Source organism: Amblyraja radiata, chromosome 18, assembly GCF_010909765.2.
Source record: "Amblyraja radiata isolate CabotCenter1 chromosome 18, sAmbRad1.1.pri, whole genome shotgun sequence".
NCBI classification, from domain to species: Eukaryota; Metazoa; Chordata; class Chondrichthyes; order Rajiformes; family Rajidae; genus Amblyraja; species Amblyraja radiata.
The window spans coordinates 25,830,195-25,849,935 of NC_045973.1; the positions used below are offsets into that span (position 1 = coordinate 25,830,195).

Below are 19,741 nucleotides of genomic sequence, written 5' to 3' on the forward strand. Positions count from 1 at the left end.
AGGTGTACAGGTGTACGGGGCAGGTGTACAGGTGTATGGGGAAGGTGTACAGGTGTATGGGGCAGGTGTACAGGGGCACGTACGCAGTTTACCGGGCAGTTGTACAGGTGTATGGGGCACATGTACAGGTGTATGGTGGGTACAGGTGGACAAGGATGTCCCCCAACTGATCACGTGCCAGATAGGCATATACCCCAACTGACCACGAGTTAGACATACGTGTGCCCTACTGATCATATGTCGGACATATGTGAATCCCCCTACACACGTTGGACACATGTGTACCGTGCTAATCATGTGTCTGATACGCATGTACATGCACCATGACCTTGCACCGGACACACGTGTGACCACTCTTCGGACCCGTGTGTACCCCACGTGAACACATGTCAGTCCTGTGTGTAGCCTGTATGACCACGCCCACACATACCCCCCTGCCCGGGTGTGGGCCACGTACCCAGGAAGTTGGCGTGCCTGAGTTTGTCGAGCTGGCGGCCCAGGTAGCGGGCGGACATGTTGAGGGCGAGGACGTCTCGCTCCAGGTGCCCCAGCTCCACGCTGGCCCCCCCGTTCTGCTGCTGCACTGCCGTCAGCGTCCCCTCCAGCCCGTCCAGCGTGTCCGTCGTCCCACTCACCCTCTCCCTGGAGAACACAAAACTAGTGTCAGAGCAGAGAGAGCCACTCTGCTCCTTCCCCCTCTACACGCCCGCCAGGGTGCCCCACCCCCACGGGTGAGAGGGATGGAGGCAAATGTGGGTACGAGGCACTGGTGTAGGTGGCATGGGCGCGATGGGCTGAAGGGCCTGAAGGACAGAGGATGGAAGATCAGTGGGAATGGGGGTGGAGGGGTGGGGGGGCGGGGAGTTCTGATGAGCCCAAGAGGGAACGGGGGGGGCAGGTTGTGGTGTCCCCTGAGGTGGAGAGCAGGCTGTTGTGCTGGGGGGAGATCAGATGGCCTGGAGGGGAGTGGGAGAGGGTGGGCGGGGAGAGGTGGTGGGTCCAGTACTTGACTGGAGGGAGGGTGGTGTGGGTTCTGATTCCCCCAGGAGGGAGTGAGAGTGGGTGAGGGTGTTTTCCCCCAGAGGGTGAGTGGGCCATGGGGTCAGACCCTCACGGGAGGAAGCAAGAGTGGGGGAGGAAGCAAGATGGGGGACAGGAGCTCATGTTTACTGTGGGGGGAAGAGGATCGGGGGTCAGCTCCTCACTGAGGGAGTTGAGGGGAGTGGAGGAGGAGGGGTGGGTTGGTGATGGGGTCAGCTCCTTACCGCAGCTCGTTGATCAGCTGCATCAGCCCTGCGATGGCGGCTGCGGTGGTGTTGCGGGCGCTGACTATTTGTTGCGCCCGCCGCAGCTTCTCCTCCAGCTCCCGGAAGTTCTTGTCGTAGAGAGCGCTGATGCCAGATAGCCGGATGTCGGCGGCCCGCCGCGCCAGGTCACGGGTCTGCGCCGCCAGGTCCTGCACCAGCCGGTCCCAGTCCCCAAAGCACGCGTGGCACACCTGGCACACGGGAAACTCCCCCGAGAAGCCGCGGGCACACGCGTCGCAGCGCACACCCGACACGCCTGGACGACAGGCACAGTGACCAGTCGCACGGTCACACTGACCACTCTGCACCCCCTGTTCATCACAGTCACACACTGGGGGGGGGGGGGGAGAGGGGAGAGAGAGGGGGGGGGTGTGAGGGGGGGTGGGAGGGGACAGAGAGGAGGAGACAGAGGAGATAGAGGGGGAGATACAGGGGGAGAGAGAGGAAGGAGAAAGAGGAGGGGGAGAGAGAAGGCGGGAAGAGTCAGCAATTCATGATGCATATTTATAAACGTTATAAACTGTTATGAGACTTTGCAAAAAGATTTATATAATTTGGTTAGACCACATTTGGAGTATTATGTGCAGTTCTTGTTGCCCCATTACAGGATAGATGTGCAGGCTTTGGAGAGGGTGCACTGGTCACCATGTGGTCACGGTGTGGACCGGGGTCCCGGTGTGAACGGGGTCATGGAGTGGACGGGGTCACTGTGTGGATGGGGTCACCGTGTGAATGGTGGTCCCGGTGTGCAGGCACGGAACTCGCTATCAAAATATGGAGGGGACCGGGGGACAGGGGGGGAATTTTTTGGCGGCCGCACGCGCATGCGCACACTCACACACACATGCGCAAGGCTTCGGAGCCTCAATCCAGCGCTAAATGCAGCTCAACTCTGCCTGGCTCGCCGGGTTAACTACAGCCGTGCCTGGACTGACGGGACACCAGCGCTGCTCCTCCACGCTGGCCATATTTCTCGCAAGCCCAGGCAGGTTAACCTGGCGGGACAGGCAGAGTTGAGCTGGGTTTTTGCGTTGTTTCTCTGCGCTGGCTGTGGGCCTGGGGGTACCGTGCCCGTCTGTCTCCCGACCTCCTCTGGCCACCCGTGGTGGGGGGGGGGGGAGGCATTCGGGTGGGGGCGGGACAGCACCGGAGAGCCGGCCGGGATCGATCCTGGTGGATCCAGGTCTGTGCCACGTGTCCCTCCTCCAATCAACGCACGCTATCCTCAGTACCACCCACCCCCACTTCTCCCTCCTCCAATCATCGCACTGAATCATCATGTCCTGCCCCCATTGCCCGCTGACCGACGTCTCTCTCGTCCAATTGGCGCCCTCGATCAGAAGTCCCACCTCCACTGTCTCGCGGAAAGTGGAGATTTTAAAATCGGGATCACAAAAACTTGGGGGGATGTCCCCCACCTCTCAAAACATGGGGGGGACGTGTCCCCTGTGGCCCATCCGGGTTTTCCGCCCCAGCCGGTGTGGATTGTGATGGGGTCCCAGGCTGCGGTGAGACCTCGGCCATGACTCACCTCGACACTGCACGTTGGGGTCACCCCAGTGATTCTCCTGGCAGTCGGTGCAGGTCCGGCCCCCAAAGCCAGGACGACACTGGCACTGCCCGCTCACCTGTGGAGAGAGGAGCCACCGTCAAACCCAGCTCACCGGCTGCGGCACGGGATAGAGCCGCCACCACAGGGCCCTGTCAGCATCCAGGGGGCCCACGTTTACAGAGATCTCCCGCACCACAGTTGAATTCTGGAGCGCAGGATATGCGCAGGCAACTGCTGGATTCAGCAGGTCAGGACAACAGCTGGATTGGGGAGCACTGACTTTGCACAGGCAACAGCTGGATAGAAAGCTGACTGCACACTGGAACAACAGCTGGATTCAGGAGTGCCAACCATACACAGGATAACAGCTGGAATCAGCTGCACAGGGGAACGCTGGATTATAATAATAATAATAATACATTTTATTTGTAGCGCCTTTCAAAGTCTCAAGGACACCTTACAGAAATTAACAAGAGAGAAAAAACATATACTCGGAGTAAAATAAATAATAAGGACATCACCAATACACAAATTAAAGACAGAATTCGCTCCAAAGACAACTCCAGTGCTGACCATACACTGGACACTGGGAGCACTGGCCTGGTCTCTGGATGTTTCAAACCGCTGACACAAGGATCACTGCCCGCTGGTCAGCGGGTGTGGACTGGACACAGCCACGGTCAGCGACTGGTCACTGCCCCGCGGGGACTTGCCCGGGGACTGACCGTGCCTGGCCGTGAGCACCCACCATCACGGGAACGACAGTGCAGCGACGCGCGGGGCCTCACCTCGTTGCAGGTTGCGGAGAATACATTGGTGGCGGCGCAGCGGCAGAGCTGGCAGCCGGACCCACCGGCCAGGTTCCAGTGGTCAGGGGTGCAGCGGTCACAGTTCTGGCCAGTGACGTTGGGCAGGCACGGACACTGCCCGGTGGTCCGGTCACACTCACACCCCTCCTGTGGCGGACAATGGCCGCTGGCAGTGCCCAGCACATTGCAGGTACACTCTGTGTCAGGAAACATGCGTTAGTGAATGGGGAACGGGTTGGGGAACGGGTTGGGGAACAGGGATGGTGAGGGGGATGGTGAACGGGATCGGTGAGCAAGAATGGTGAGCGGGGACGGTGAGTGGGAATGTGAGTGGGAATGGTGAACGAGTATAGTGAGCAGCGATAGTAAACAGAGTCTGTGAACAAGAACAGCGACTGGGAACAGTGAAGTGGACAGTGAGTGGGAATAATGAGGTGATAGTGAAAGGGGAAGTACAACGAGACTTGGGTGAGGTACATCAGTCACTGAAAGTAAGCATGCAGGTACAGCAGGCGGTGAAGAAAACTAAGGGCGTGTTGGCCTTCATGACAAGAGGAGTTGAGTATAGGAACAAAGAGGTCCTTCTGCAGTTGTACAGGGCCCTAGTGAGACCACACCTGGAGTATTGTGTCCAGTTTTGGTTTCCTAATTTGAGGAAGGATATTCTTGCTATTGAGGGAGTGCACGCGTAGGTTTACAAGGTTAATTCCCGGAATGACTGTCATATGATGAAAGAATGGAGCGACTGGGCTTGTATTCACTGGAATTCAGAAGGATGAGAGGTGTTCTTATAGAAACATATAAAATTATTAACAGATTGGACACGCTAGATGGAAACATGTTCCCGATGTTGGGGGAGTCCAGAACCAGGGGCCACAGTTTAAGAATGGGTAGGCCATTTAGAACTGAGATGAGGACAAACTTTTTCACACACAGAGTTGTGAATTTGTGGAATTCTCTGCCTCAGGAGGCAGCAGAGGCCGATTCACTGCGTGCATTCAAGAGAGTGTTTGATAGAGCTCTTTGGGCTTGCAGAATGCCCCTTGCAAGGGGTATGGGGAGAAGGCAGGAACGGGGTACCGATTGTGGATGATCAGCCATGATCACATTGAATGACGGTGCTGACTCGAAGGGCCGAATAGCCTACTCCTGCACCTATTGTCCATGTATCTATGTATGTATCTAGCTTCTTCCCAGCAACCATCAGGTTCTTGAACACTGCACAACACTAACCTCAGCAACTGTTGATGGATTTTTCATGGACTGTGTCTTTGCTTGTACTACGGGCTTTGGTTTTGCACCATTATGGTTTCCCAGTATTACTGTTATTAATGTATTGTAGTGTTCATTATGATATATTTACCTGTGTATTGTGTTTATGGGCCAGTGCAGATAACAAATAAACACTGTCCCTTGAAGGTAATGGTTGGCACATCAGGACCGAGCTCAGATGGAAAGCTTTCCACTTGAACACAGTGTGGCAGACAAGGAAACAGGCCCTTCGGCCCAACTCGCTCATGCTAACCAAAGATGCCCCATCTACGCTAGTCCCACCTCTAAACTTTCCTATCCATGTACCTGTCCAAATGTCTTTTAAATGTTGTGATACTACCTGCCTCAACTACCACCTCTGGCAGCCTGTTCCATACACCCACCACCCTGTGTGTTAAAAAATTGCACCTCGGGTTCCTATTAAATCTTTCTCCCCTCACTTTATACCCATGTTCTCTGGTTCTCGATTCCCATACTCTGGGTAAAAGACTGTGCATTCACCCTATCTATTCCCCTCATGATTTTATACACCTTTATGAGATCATGCCTCATCCTCCTGCGATCCAAGGAATAAGGTCCTAGCCTGCCCAACCTCTCTCTCTGCAGCTCAGCCCACCAGCAACATCCTGGTAAAACTTCTCTGCACCTTCTGGAGTCCCCTGGCACCCTCTTCCCTCAATCCCATTGCTGAACATTCCCTTCAATGCTGATCTAGTCTTGTGGCTGAAGTGCCAGATTCCGTGTGTCCCCATCCACTCCCCATCCCCCCCGGTGACACCGCCCCGGACCCCCGTCCCGTGTCGGACAGACTCACTGCGGCAGGAGCGTCGCCGGGCATCGCCGTGGTAACCCCGCCGGCAGAGTTGGCACTTCGCCCCCTCCGTGTGGTACAGGCACCTCAGACACCGGCCCGTCTCCCGGTCACAGGCCCGAGGATCGCCCGCGGCAACGTTGCCATGGCACTGGCACGGAGCACACCGGCCCCCTGGCAACAAGGGGTTTCCATAGTAACCGGGCGCACACTCCTGGCATCGGGGGCCTGTTGGCAAAGAGGGGAGTCACCTACAGTCGGTCTGTGTTAGAGGGCCAGGGGTCCTCAACAAGCTCCCTCCCAGCTAATCATACCCCCTCTCCGCCCCTTCTCATTCTGCTGTCCCTCCTACTCCCCAATGAACACATCTCCCTCACCCACCACGCTCATCTCCCATCCCCAAATCCCCCATTTCATCCCCCTCTCCCCTGCCCCCTTCCACCCATATCCTTCCCTTCAGCTTTACATGTCACTGCTCCTCTCCTTATCTGACACCCTTTTGTCTCCTGTTCACCTCCAGCCTTTGTCACTTACTCCACTCTGCCTATCACCCCCTCACCTGTATCCACCTATCACTCGCCAGGATTTGTCTCACCTCCACCTCTCTTTTCCAGCTTTCTCCCCCCTGAAGAAGGGTCCTGACCCGAAACGTCGTTTGTCCATTCCCTCCACAGATGCTGCCTGACCCGCTGAGTTCCTCCGGCACTTGGTTTTTAGCTCAAAGCCCTGAGCTCTCCTTTCTGGCTCCACCCACCCCACCTCCACAAGGGCATTTGCCTCTTGCCCCCCCCTGGCCCCACTCTCCCCCCCCCCTCCGCCCCCGCATCTCTGCCCCAACCCACCTGTGTGTCCGGCCTGGCACTCACACACCAGCTGCCCGCTGTGCCCGTCCAGCCGACAGGAGGTGGCAAAGTTGCGGTCACTGCCCGGACCACCCGGACACGGGCATGGACGGCACTGCCCCCCTGCACCCAGCTCCGGGTTCCCATGGTAACCGGGGGCACACCTGCAGGAGAAGGGGCACGTTACACAGGAGAGGGGTCACGGTACATGGGAGGGGCACGGTACATGGGTGGAGGAGGGGTTGGAGGAGGGGTTGGGGTGGGAAGAGGGAAGGGTGCAGAGGGGGAGGGGGTGTGGAGGGGGAGGGGGTGCGGAGGGGGAGGGGGTGCGGAGGGGGAGGGGGTGCGGAGGGGGAGGGGGTGCGGAGGGGGAGGCGGAGGGGTGTGGTGCTTACTGCTGGCAGTGTGTGCCGCTGGTGTGGTGCCGGCAGCCCTGGCAGGCTCCAGTGTGGGACTCACACTCCTCGGCGTGCCCGTGGCACTGGCAGAGTCGACAGGTGGGGAACCCCCAGTGCCCCCGCTGGCACTGACCGCACTGGGAGCCGAACGCCCCTGACCGGCACTGGCACTGACCGCCGACTGGGTCACACTGTGGCCCCACTGACCCCTCCGGATCACAGCGGCACGCTGGGGGAAGGGAGAGACTGTCAGTGCCCACGGCTACACCCCCTCCCACCCTGTACCCCCCGCCCCCACACTGACCCCCCACCCCGACACCCCCACTGACCCCCCGCCCCCACACTGACCCCCCCACCCCCACACTGACCCCCGCCCCCACACTGACCCCCCCACCCCCACACTGACCCCCCCACCCCCACACTGACCCCCGCCCCCACACTGACCCCCCCACACCCACACTGACCCCCCACCCCCACTGACCCCCACCCCTAGCCCCACCCCCACACTGACCCCCCCACCCCCACACTGACCCCTCCACCCCCCGACCCCCACCCCCACTGACCCCCACCCCTAGCCCCACCCCCACACTGACCCCCCCCACCCCCACACTGACCCCTCCACCCCTCGACCCCCCACCCCCACTGACCCCCACCCCTAGCCCCACCCCCACACTGACCCCCCACCCCTAGCCCCACCCCCACCCTGACCCCCCCAACCCCACACTGAGCCCCCACCCCCATACTGACCCCCCACTCCCACCCTCACTGAGGAAAGTATGCACCCTGCCCTGACCCAGCAGCCCGGCGACCCTGACCCCTGTAGCCCGGTGACCCTGCGGTGACCCTTACCCCTGCAGCCGGCGGGTCCAAAGCCGAAGGTGCCGGGGCTGCAGCTGTGGCACCGTTGACCCATCACGTTGGCCTTGCACTGGCATTGCCCGCCCCGCGGACGGCACTCCAAGCTCATCGAGCCCTGGAGGTCACAGCGGCACACTGTAACACAGAGACCCGTCACCCCCAGAGTCACCATACCCCCATCACCCCCCACCCACCCCACCCTGGGGTCACAGCGGCACACTGTAACACAGAGACCCGTCACCCCCAGAGTCACCATACCCCCATCACCCCCCACCCACCCCACCCTGGGGTTCCCAACGGCAGGCAGCAACATCATGTCCCGCGTCACCCCCATTCTTCCTGTAGCCGGGCAGCCACACCTGCACGCATATGTTAGTGTGCGGGCTTGAGTTACTGGAAGAGGTTGGATAGGCTGGGACTTTATTCATTGGAGCGTTGGAGGCTGAGGGGTGACCTTATTGAAGTGCATAAGATCATGAGGGGCACGCTCACAGTGAACGCTCACAGTCTTTTTCCCAGGGGAGAGAATTCTAAAACTAAAGGACACAGGATTAAGATGAGAGGGGAGAGATTTAAGAAGGACCTCAGGGCCAACTTTTTCGCTCAGAGGATAGTCCGTATCTGGAACGAGCTGCCAGAGGAAGATATGGAAGCGGATACAATGATGCCTTTTAGAATACATTTGGACAGATATATGGATAGGAAGGGTGTAGAGGGACATGGGGCAAATGCAGGCAAACTTGACCAGCCCAGATTGCCAACTTGGTCAACGTAGGTGAGTCGGAGGTGGGGGGTGGGGGGTGGGGGGGTTTAACGTGCTGGCCAGACTCACGCTGTGCGCCGTGGTAGACCAGAGCGACCATGCTGTCGATGAGCGGCTGGCAGAGCTGGGGCACGGCCGGGGAGCCCAGGATGATGCTGTTGCCGTGGCAATGGTAGCGCTCGAAGGTCTCCTTCCTGGCGATGGAGGTAGCGTCCCCAGCGATGAACATCTCCAGCGAGGAGTATCGAGGGACCAGGACAATCTGTGGGCAGAGGCCAGTGGCTGAGGTGTTCTCCGATCCTGCCCAGCCCATCCCCATCCTACCCCCATCCCTGACCAACTCACCCTGCCCCACCTCATCTCACCCCGCCCCACCCCATCTCACCCTGCCCCACCCCATCTCACCCTGCCCCACCCCATCTCACCCTGCCCCACCTCATCTCACCCCGCCCCACCCCATCCCACCCTGCCCCACCCTGCCCCACCCCATCTCACCCCGCCCCACCCTGCCCCACCCCATCTCACCCCGCCCCATCTCACCCCGCCCCATCCAGTCCCATCCCGGCCCCCACCCATGGACGGAGCCAGCTCTGGGAGTAAGTTTCGACATCCAGATCCCCTTGCCACTCACCGAGTCGAGCAGGATGCTGGCGTTGGGGACCCGCTCCCTGGCGGAGTAGTGCTGGAAGTGGAGCCGCAGGGTGTAGATTACCCCCCGCTCCAGGCACACGGGCTGTGGGAGCACCACATACCTGGGGAGGGGGAGAGAGGGTCACCATGGCACCAGACCCGGGAGTGGGGAGGGGGGGGTGAAGGAAGAAAGAGGGTAGAGAGTAGAGAAGGAGAGAGTGCGGAGGGCGAACATGAGGTGGGAGGAAGTGAGATGAACAAGGAATGGGAAGAGAGATGAAGGGGAATAGGGAGGGGATGAGGAATGGGTGAATGGGAGGTGTGGAGCTGAGAGATATGGTGCAGAGGAGGATGGGTAGGGGGGGTAGCGGGGAGTGGACTGTGTGGCGGGGAGTGGAGGGGAGCGGTAGGGGGCGAGGGAGGGTACAGTCCCGTGTGGGGGGGGGGGGGGTGACAGAGAGATGGTGGGCTGAGGTCAGCGAGCTGCTGTCAGACAGGGCAGCGGACGGGCGAATCAGTGACCCCGTGGACATTGGACCACCCCCCCCCCCACTCCCACGCCCCCCCCCCCCCCCCCACCTCCACAACGGCCCCCCAACCCCGGCCCTCCTCACCAGGGTGTTTGCAGCAGGCTGGCGGTAAGGATGTCGTCGGCAGGGATGGTGTTACCGCACGGGCTGCTGGTGGGGATGGGTCCCGGCCTCTTCACTGAGACCACCAGCCTCTCCCACTGCCCTCGCAGCTGCAACATCCAGCGGCACTCCGTCAGCAGGCCCCTCACCCCCAATCCCCCCCCCTCACCGCACCCCGCTCACCCCCCCACCCCCTCACCGCACCCCGCTCACCCCCCCCCCTCACCGCACCCCGCTCCGTCCAATGACTCCCCTCCCCCCACCCCGCTCACCCCCTCCCCACTCCTCCCCTCCCCACTCCTCCCACTTCCTCCCTACTCCCCACCCTCCCCACCCTCACGCATGTGTGGGTCAGATATAGGCAGATGGAATTCATTTGACATCTTGTTGGGCACAGTCATTATGAACAAAACATTTCCCCATGGAAGAAATGTCCAACACCAGAGGGCAGAGTTGTACGTTGAGAGGGGAAGGTTTAAAGCAGAAGTGTTTACACAGAGGGTGGTGGTGGAGGCAGATACCTAGTGGTGTTTCAGGGGCTGTTAGATACACACATGGATATGCAGTGAATGGAGGAATATCGATCTCTGCCCCTCCCCCATGGCAGGATTGGGAGCCCCGGGGGAGTAACACGGCCATAGCTCCCCCTTCTCTCTTTCCCCCTCCCCCCCAGGGCAGACGGTGCACCCCCCCCCCCCCCAGTTGGGGGAATGGCAGCCCAGCCCCCTACCTGTGGCTCGTAGCGGATCACCACGTCGTACTCCATGGAGTTGGGAACGTCGTCCACCCGGAACTCCAGCACTCCGCCCACCAGCACCTGGGCAAAGCCGGCACCCGTCCAGGTCACTGGCTCCGGCCCCAGGCGCTGCCGCGAAACCACCGTCACCCCCTGGGGAGAGGGGGGGCGTTACAGCGGCACTGGCCTGGGGGGGGGGGGGGGGGGGAGAGGAAGAGGGATGGAGGGGGAGAGAAGGAGGGGGGTGTAGAAGAAGGTGGGTGGGGGGTTTGGGTGACAGAGGGTCTGGATGGGGAACAGGATGTTGTGGGCTGGGGTACAGTGGGGGAGGGGGAGGTTAAACAGGTGATGGGTTGGGGCTGGGTGAGAGTCGGCAGGGGGAGGAGGGGGTGTGGGGACGTGCACTGGGGCAACAACCGATCTGGGACAGTGAGGGGTGTGTGCCTCAGTTCCACGGGGGGACGGGAGAGACTGGGGCTCTGGGATGGGGTCGGGGGTCTGGGAGAAGGGGGGGGTGGGGCAGTAGCGGCTGTGGGACAGTGAGGGGTGGGGGCGCCTCAGTCCCGACGGGGGGAGTGGGGGTAGTTGGCGTCTCAGTCTGCCCCCCCCCGCCGGCAGACTCACGGTGCCGTGTTGGGCCAGCTCCCCCTCGTACGTGAGGTGGTCAAGCGCAGGCAGGTAGTGACCGGACTGCACACCGTCACACCGCCGGCCCGTCAGATGGTCCCGGCACCGGCATTGACCCGTCTCCATCGAGCACCTGCCGAGCACAGAGACGGCAGTCAGCGTGTGCGGATACGTCTCGGCTTCCTCCAAACGTGGAACGGTACAGCACAGCAATAGGCCCTTCGGCCCACAATGTACGTTGCCAACATAACGCCAAGTTAAACTAATCTCCTCTGCCTGTACGTGATCCATACCCCTCCATTCCCTGTATTTCCATGTATCTATCTCAAACCATCTTGAACACCACTATGGTATCTGCCCCCACCACCCCTGGGCAGCACGTTCCAGGCACCCACCACCCACTGTGTAAAAAACTTGCCCTGCACATCATCTTTAAACGGCCCCTCTCACCTTAAATCTATGCCCTCTAGTCGTTTCCACCTTGGAGGATAAAGGTTCTGACTCTCTACCCTATCCATGCCTCTCATCAGTTTATATACTTCCATCAGATCTCCCCTCAACCACTGACGCTCCAGAGACAACAATCCAAGTTTGTCCAACTTCTCCCACTACCTGAAACCATCTAATTCCGGCATAATTCTGGTAAACCTCCTCTGCAAAGTCTCACATCCTTCCCACAATGGGGGCGACTCGAGCAGAACTGCACACAATAATCCATATGTGGCCTGATCAACGTCAGGTCGCCCTGGCTCTCTATCTTCATTCCACCCCCTTCCCAGTTCTCCCACTAGTCCCACTGTCTCCTCCTACGTTCTTTCTTTGTCCTACCCCACTCCCCTGACATCTGTCTAAAGAAGGGTCTCAACCCGAAACGTCGCCAATTCCTTCACTTCATAAATGCTGCCTCACCCGCTGAGTTTCTCCAGTCTGTCTGTCTTCGATTTTACCAGCATCTGCAGTTCTTTCTTAAACAAAGTCCTATAAAGCTGCATTGTGACTTCCTGACATGTCTAATGCCCCGCCAGACGAAGGCAAGCAAACCTTTCGGAGAGTTGTGAATTTGTGGAATTCTCTGCCACAGAAGGCAATAGAGGCCAATTCACTGGATGATTTTAAAAGAGTTAGATAGAGCTCTAGGGGCTAGCGGAATCAAGGGATATGGGGAGATCAGTCATGATCACATTGAATGGCGGTTCAGGCTCGAAGGGCCAAATGGCCTCCTCCTGCACCTATTTTCTATGTTTCTATGTAACCTTACGCCTTTGTTACCGCTCTGCTCCCTATGTTGCCGCTTTCAGGGAGCTGTAGACTTGGACCCCAGTATCCCCCTGTACTCCAGGAGTGCCCTGGGTGCAGCCATTCCCTTTGCCCCCCACTGGCTCCTGCCCAGCCACCGCCCCCGGCTCTCCCTCCCCTCGCCCCGGCCAAACCTCACCCTCCCTCCCCTTCACCCACCCCAGCTCCCCCCTCCCCCCCCACGTACTGGTTGTCGTGCGCTCCACCCAGGTCGCAGTCACAGGACCGGCAGCCACTGGCATCGTGGCTCAGCCCCCAGTGTTCCCCCTGCAACACAGCACTGTATTAGCACAGGGTTCACACCACCACCATCGCACACACCCGGCACACTCACACCACCGCACTCGCCCACACACCCGGCACACTTACACCACCACCCCTGCACACACATGTACCGGGACAGTCACAGCGCTGGCCATTCACCACAGCAAATACACGGTCACACATGGGCACAATTACGGCATGGACATGTGAATACACACACACACACACACACACACGCGATGAGGAGGGGGAGGGACACACCACACACTGTGGAGGGGGGGGGGGGGGGAGAATAGGGACTCACCACACACTGGTCACAGCGCCGCCCGGTCACCAGCCTCTTGCAGAAGCAGTCGCCAGTGACGGGGTCACAGGTCACAGGGCGAAGCACCGTCCCACGGGGGTTGCACCAGCAAGCTGCAAAGAGACCGACACTGAGGGTGGGGCAGCGAGGTGAGAGGGGGGAGCGCAGGAGGGCAGGAGAGGGGAGGGAGGCGCAAAGAGGGGGAGGGGTGGTGCGGCACCAGGCGCACACAAGGCAGCCTCAAGGGTTTTCAGTGGGAGGGGGGGACAGTGGGGGAGGGGGTAGAGGTGCTGACAGCTTTGCGGGTTTGCGGTGAGAGGGGCAGTTGGAGGGGGTGCAGCGAGGGGGGCAGAGGAACAAGAGCATGGTATGTGGTGGGTGGGACGGTGGTGGGGAGGGGAGGAGGTGCAGTAGTGTGAGGCACACCCGCAGGCCGCTCTGTGGGTTTGTGACGGGACGGGACGGGACAGGACGGGATGGTGGGGCGTTCGGGGCGGGGGGGGGAGGTGCAGTGAGGGGTGGCGTGGTGCAGTACACGCATGCTGCGGGGTTGAGGATGGGAGGGATGTGCGGAGGGAGGGTGGGGGTGTGGGGAGGGGTATTAGGCGGGGTGTGGTGTGGGGCACTCACGCTGACAGCCCTGTGGGTTGGCTGCACTGAGTCCGTAGTAGCCGGCCTTGCACTGGTCACAACGTGCTCCCTGCACGTGCTCCTTGCACCGGCACTGCCCGGCCAGCGCGCCCAGCGAGGACTCCTCACGTCTGTCACACATCCCTCCGTCCAGCGATCCGTCCGGGTCACAGTCACAGGCTGCAGCATACAGACGCTGACCTTCTCACAGCTGACCCCACGCATGCCCCATAACCCCCACCCCCACCTAAACCCTACACCCTGTAACCCCCCCTCCCGCCTAAACCCCACACCCCCTTAACCCCTCCACCTGCCGGCATAGTACGGAAGTCAAACCAGGGCAGGACCTTCTCAGTGAAGGGCATGGCTCTGGGGGGTGTGGTAGGGCAGAGGGATCTAGGTGTACAGGTACATAGTTCCCTGAATGTGGGGTCACAGGTAGATAGTGTGGCAAAGAAGGTTTTTGGTACATTGGCCTTTATCAGTCAGGGTATGAATATAGAAGCTGGGACATTATGCTCCAGTTGTACAGGGTATTAGTGAGGCTGCTCTTGGAGTATTGTGTTCAGCTTTGGTCACCCTGTTACAGGAAGGATGTCATTAATCTGGAAAGAGTGCAGAGAAGATTTACAAGGATTTTGCCAGGACTCGAGGGCCTGAGCTACAGAGAGGTTGGGCAGGTGAGGACTTTATTCTTTCAAGTGCAGGAGGTTGAGGGGTGATCTTATAGAGGTGTGTCAAATCATGAGGGGAATAGATAGGGTGAATGTACAGTCTTCTACTCGGAGTAGGGGAGTCAAGAACAAGAGGAATCAACTACCCTCTCAGGCAGTTTGAGACCACCTTCTCCCCCCCACCCCTGGTTCCCAGCCGGTACCCGGGTACTCACGCACGCACACGCGTGGGTCACGCATGTCCCGGGACGGGTGGTGGTAGTAGAATGGTTTGCACATCTCGCAGTTCTTGCCCATGGTGTTGTGGAAACAGTTGTCACACACGCCGCCGCTGGCATTGCCCGTTGCCAGGAACACCGCCATGTCGAAGTGGCAGCGGGCAGAGTGGTTGTTGCAATCGCAGCCTGGAACCACAGGGTCACCATCACTGCCAGGCCCCAGCACCCCTCACTCCCACTATCCACCCCTCACCTTCACTGTCCACCCCACCCCCACTGTCCACCCCCCACCCCATCGTCCACCCCTCACCTTCACTGTCCACCCCCCACCCCCACTGTCCACCTCTCACCCCCACTGTCCACCCCCGTCCACCCCCCACCCCCACTGTCCACCCCTCACCCCCACTGTCCACCCCTCACCCTCACTGTCCACCCCTCACCTCCCACCCCCCACCCCCACTGTCCACCCCCCACCCCCACTGTCCACCCCCCACCCCCACTGTCCACCCCTCACCCTCACTGTCCACCCCTCACCTCCCACCCTTCACCCCCACTGTCCACCCTTCACCCCCACTGTCCACCCTTCACCCCCACTGTCCACCCTTCACCCCTCACCCTCACTGTCCACCCCTCACCTCCCACCCCTCACCTCCTCCACTCTCCCCATTTCAAAGTGGCAGCAGCCGGGTGGTTGTTGCAGTTGCAGCCTGGAACCGCAGGGTCACCGTTACCACCCAGCCACGCAGGGAACCCCTCACCCTCACCTCCACCACCCCCAACAACTCCCCACCCCTCCCCTGCCAGGACACCCTTATCCGCCCCTCTCACCCCTCCCCCCCCACCCTCTCCCCACACTGACGTTTGCATGCGTTGGTGTTGCGGCCCTCAGCCGGCCTCCAGGGACGATCGTTGTAGAAGTCTGCACATTTCTCGCAGTTCAGCCCATGTGTGTTGTGGTTACACACGCACCTCCCGTGTACCTGGTGGCAGGGAGGAGGAGTGTCAGTGCAGTGGGCAATCCCACCCTGGCCCTCACACATCAACCCCCCCCCCTCCCACACTACCCCACCCGACCCCTCCTGGCCCTTCCCTTTCCCAGTGCAGAGGGATCTAGGAGTGCAGGTACATAGTTCCCTGAAAGTGGCGTCACAGGTAGATAGGGTGTGACAAAATGCTTTTTGTACATTGGCCTTCATCAGTCGCAGTATTGAGAGTAGAATTTGGATTGATATTTTTGCAGCTGCACAAAACATTGGTGAGGCCGCACTTGGAGTATTATGTTCAGTTTTGGTCCCCCTGTTACGGGGAGGATGTCGTTAAACTAGGAAGGGGTGTATAAAGTTCTGCCTGGATGTGAGAATATAGTGAGAGCACATGCTTCAACTGCCCCCTCTGGCAGCTCGCTCCATGCACCCACTACTGTGTTCCTCTGGTCAACCATCCCGGCGGTCTGGCTGGACCCAGTACTCCAACCCCGACACAGCACCCTCCCCTCTGATCCACTGCCCCTCCCCTGTGGCCCACTGCCCTGGTTCTGGTTCTGGTTGATTACTGTACAAACACCTCATCAGTGGTTATCTCGCGCAGGTCGGAGTGAGTAGAGTAGTGATGAAATTTTGAAATGGGCCTTTTTGACCAAGTTGAGTTCTATTTGCTTTGTTAGACACTTGACTAATATGCTTCGTCCAACTTTAATCTTTGCTTAATTCGACTCCTAGATAATGGGTGACGGTCGACAGCAAGCAATGTATGGCTACCCATGTTGTATTCTGATAAAAGTGGTTTAATCTTGTGTGAGAGATGCATGGTATTATAAAATTCTTAAGGGGTTGGACAGGCTAGATGCAGGAAGATTGCTCCCGATGTTGGGGAAGTCCAGGACAAGGGGTCACAGCTTAAGGATAAGGGGGAAATCCTTTAAAACCGAGATGAGAAGAACTTTTTTCACACAGAGAGTGGTGAATCTCTGGAACTCTCTGCCACAGAGGGTAGTCGAGGCCAGTTCATTGGCTATATTTAAGAGGGAGTTAGATGTGGCCCTTGTGGCTAAGGGGATCAGAGGGTATGGAGAGAAGGCAGGTACGGGATACTGAGTTGGATGATCAGCCATGATCATATTGAATGGCGGTGCAGGCTCGAAGGGCCGAATGGCCTACTCCTGCACCTAATTTCTATGTTTCTATGGTATGGTATTTGGTTGTATTGAATGACATCTGCCCGGTTTTTCCCCCCACTCACAGAGAGCATCCAGATCCTTCTGTAAGGACAAGCTGCCTTCTGGTGTTTTAATCTCTCTATAAATTACGGCATCATCTGCGAAGAGTCGAACTCTGGACGAAGCTGCATTAGGAATGTCATTGATATACAGTAGGAAGAGCAATGGACCCATGCCAGTCCCCTGTGGTACACCTGATGTCACAGAAGTTTCAATAGACGTCTCTCCCTCCAAGAGAACCTGCTGGTGCCTCCTTGTCACGAAGATCTCAATCCATTTTAAGAGGTTGCCGTCTAACCCACCATCCCCTTCCCTCTGACCCAGTGGCCGTTTCACCAGCCGCCTTGGTGCCCCACTGCTCGGTGGGATGCCAAACCACCTACCATGCCCTCGATGTTGCCGGGGACGCCGGCAATGGGCGCGCACTCGCTGGCGTGGCCGTAGCAGAAGCAGTTGCCGCGCACCACCAGCTCGTACAAGGCGTAGTAGTACTTCTCCTTGATCTCGTGCCGCGTATCCAGCAGGTTGTCACCCAGCGTCCGCAGCTTGGTGAAGTTCACCCTCAGGTTGGTGATCTTCAACAGATCTAGGGGTGGGTGGGAGAGGGGAGGGGAGAGGAGAGGAAAAGAGTGGCGGGGAGGGGAGAAGAGGGGAGGGGAGGGGAGGGGAGAGGAGAAGAGGGGATGGGATGGGTGGGGAGAGGGGAGGGAAGGGGAGAGGAGGAGAGGAGAGGAGAGGAGAGGAGAAGAAGAAAAGGGAGGGGAGGGGAAGTGAGAGGAGAGGAGGGTAGAGGAGGGGAGGGGAGGTCCATCAGTGAAACGTCACCACCACTGCACACTTCCCATCCCTGGCTCTTCACGTTCCCATGCAGTTATAGTCTCCCCATGGCAGCTAAGATGTGGAACATGAGCAACTCATGACCCATCCTCTCACCAACTAGAGAGCGGTCCTGACCTCCCATCTACCTCATTGGAGACATTCGGACTACCTTTAATCCAACTTTACTGGACTTTATCTTGCACTAAATGTTATTCCCTTTATCATGTATCTGTGCACTGTGGACAACTCGATTGTAATCATGTATAGTCTTTCTTGAGACTGGATAGCACGCTATAAAAGTTTTTCATTGTACCTCAGTACACATAACAATAAACTAAGCTAAACTAAACTTCAAACTTGAGGGGTCTTCTGCTGTCACTTTATTTATAGAACTTAAGGATCCCCTTTTAAATCATTCAATTATTTTTCCAAACTCCTGATCTCTACGTGCATCTTTTCCCCCTCCCACTCTTCCCAATGTTTGGTTTGGGAGGGGTGGGGTGATTGTACAAAGGCCAGCACAGGTTCGATGGGCTGAATGGCCTCTTTCTGTGCTGCACCACCTCTGGGCTGCATTGCATTAGGGTTAGGAAGCATCGTTGACCCAATTCCCTTCTGAAAGCGCTGCTCCCACCTCCTTCCAGGCAGCGAGTTGCAGGGATAACCAACCACTCTCTGTGTAAAAGTGGTGGCAGTAGGTTGAGCTGCTGACTCACAGTGCCCAAGACCCGGGTTCGATCCCGACCTCGGGTGCTGTCTGTGTGTGTGTGTGTGTGTGTGTGTGTGTGTGTGTGTGGAGTTTGCACGTTCTCCCTGAGACCACGTGGGTTTCTTCTGGGTGCTCCAGTTTCCTCCCACATCACAAAGACGTGCAGGTTTGTAAGTTAATTGACCTCTGTAAATTGCCCCTAACCTGCAGGGAGTGGATGTGAAAGTGGGATCACACCAACAAGTGTGAACGGGTGATCGATGGTTGGCATGGACTCAGTGGGCCGAACGGCCTGTTTCCATGCTGTATCTCTAAACATAATGTCCCGACCCCACCTCTCTTCCAGCTTTCTCCTCCCCCCCCACCCATTACTCTCAATCTGAAGAAGGATCCCGACCTGAAAGGTTCTCCAGAGATGCCACCTGATTCGCTGAGTTACTCCAGCGCTTTGTGTCTTTTTATGTTACCCATCACCTGCAGTTCCTTGAGTCTACTTAAAGCCGAATATACAAGGTTATCAAGCAAGGGAAACACAGAAACTGTGGTTTTCAGGCTTCTGAGGCGGACAGAGATTGTAGAGCGTGGGATTGTTTACGGCAGGGAGAAGGCTCCAGAGAGCTGTGAGTCACTGACTCAAGCTCCATATGGCCCTGGCGCAAACCCTAGCACAGGAGGCAATGTGCAGTTCACCAGAGAGGAGAGATGGCCAGGAGTGCTGGAGACTGTGGCCATCATCACGGATGATAGAAGGATGAGAGGATATCTTATAGAAACATTTAAAATTCTTAAGGGATTGGATGCAGGAAACATGTTCCCGATGCTGAAGGAGTCCAGAACCAGGGGTTCTGTTTAACAGTTTAAGAATAAGGGGTAGGCCATTTAGGACTGAGATGAGGTAAAACCTCTTCACCCAGAGTTGTGAATCTGTGGAATTCTCTGCCACAGAAGGCAGTGGAGGCCAATTTACTGGATGTTTTCAAGAGAGTTAGATTTAGCTCTTAGGGCTAACAGAATCAAGAGATATGGGGAAAAAGCAGGAACGGGGAACTGATTTTGGATGATCAGCCATGATCATATTGAATGGCGGTGCTGGCTCAAAAGGCCGAATGGCCTCCCCCTGCACCTATTTTCTATGTTACTATGACAGCTGACCGTATCTCTCCTCTTTTACTTTATACTTTACTTAGACGATAGAGATACAGCATGGGAACAGGTCCTCAGGCCGACTAACAGTCACCCCGTACACTAGCACTATTCTATACAACAGGGTCAACTTTTTTAAATGTTTTTTACCAATGCCAATTAACCTACAAATGCGAAGGGAAACCAAAATGCTGGAGAAACTCAGCGGGTGAGGCAGCATCTATGGAGCGAA

The 19,741-nt window shown here is 57.9% G+C and overlaps 1 protein-coding gene across 1 annotated transcript in view; it reads right to left on the reverse strand.

Annotated features, from left to right (window-relative positions):
* The window catches only part of lamb2 (laminin subunit beta 2), a 49,748-nt gene that overhangs the window by 12,291 nt on the left and 17,716 nt on the right, over positions 1-19,741 (reverse strand). The window contains exons 7-25 of the mRNA XM_033036934.1: positions 17,222-17,424; positions 15,483-15,603; positions 14,621-14,809; positions 13,732-13,911; positions 13,102-13,214; positions 12,721-12,800; positions 11,235-11,370; positions 10,605-10,763; positions 9,857-9,984; positions 9,244-9,364; positions 8,682-8,874; positions 7,841-7,984; positions 6,989-7,220; positions 6,594-6,757; positions 5,755-5,979; positions 3,648-3,865; positions 2,839-2,935; positions 1,266-1,638; positions 458-642 (exon numbers count right to left, since the gene is read on the reverse strand). Coding sequence (XP_032892825.1) covers positions 458-642; positions 1,266-1,638; positions 2,839-2,935; positions 3,648-3,865; positions 5,755-5,979; positions 6,594-6,757; positions 6,989-7,220; positions 7,841-7,984; positions 8,682-8,874; positions 9,244-9,364; positions 9,857-9,984; positions 10,605-10,763; positions 11,235-11,370; positions 12,721-12,800; positions 13,102-13,214; positions 13,732-13,911; positions 14,621-14,809; positions 15,483-15,603; positions 17,222-17,424 — 3,261 coding nt within the window. The remainder of the gene's footprint in view (positions 1-457; positions 643-1,265; positions 1,639-2,838; positions 2,936-3,647; positions 3,866-5,754; positions 5,980-6,593; positions 6,758-6,988; positions 7,221-7,840; positions 7,985-8,681; positions 8,875-9,243; positions 9,365-9,856; positions 9,985-10,604; positions 10,764-11,234; positions 11,371-12,720; positions 12,801-13,101; positions 13,215-13,731; positions 13,912-14,620; positions 14,810-15,482; positions 15,604-17,221; positions 17,425-19,741) is intronic.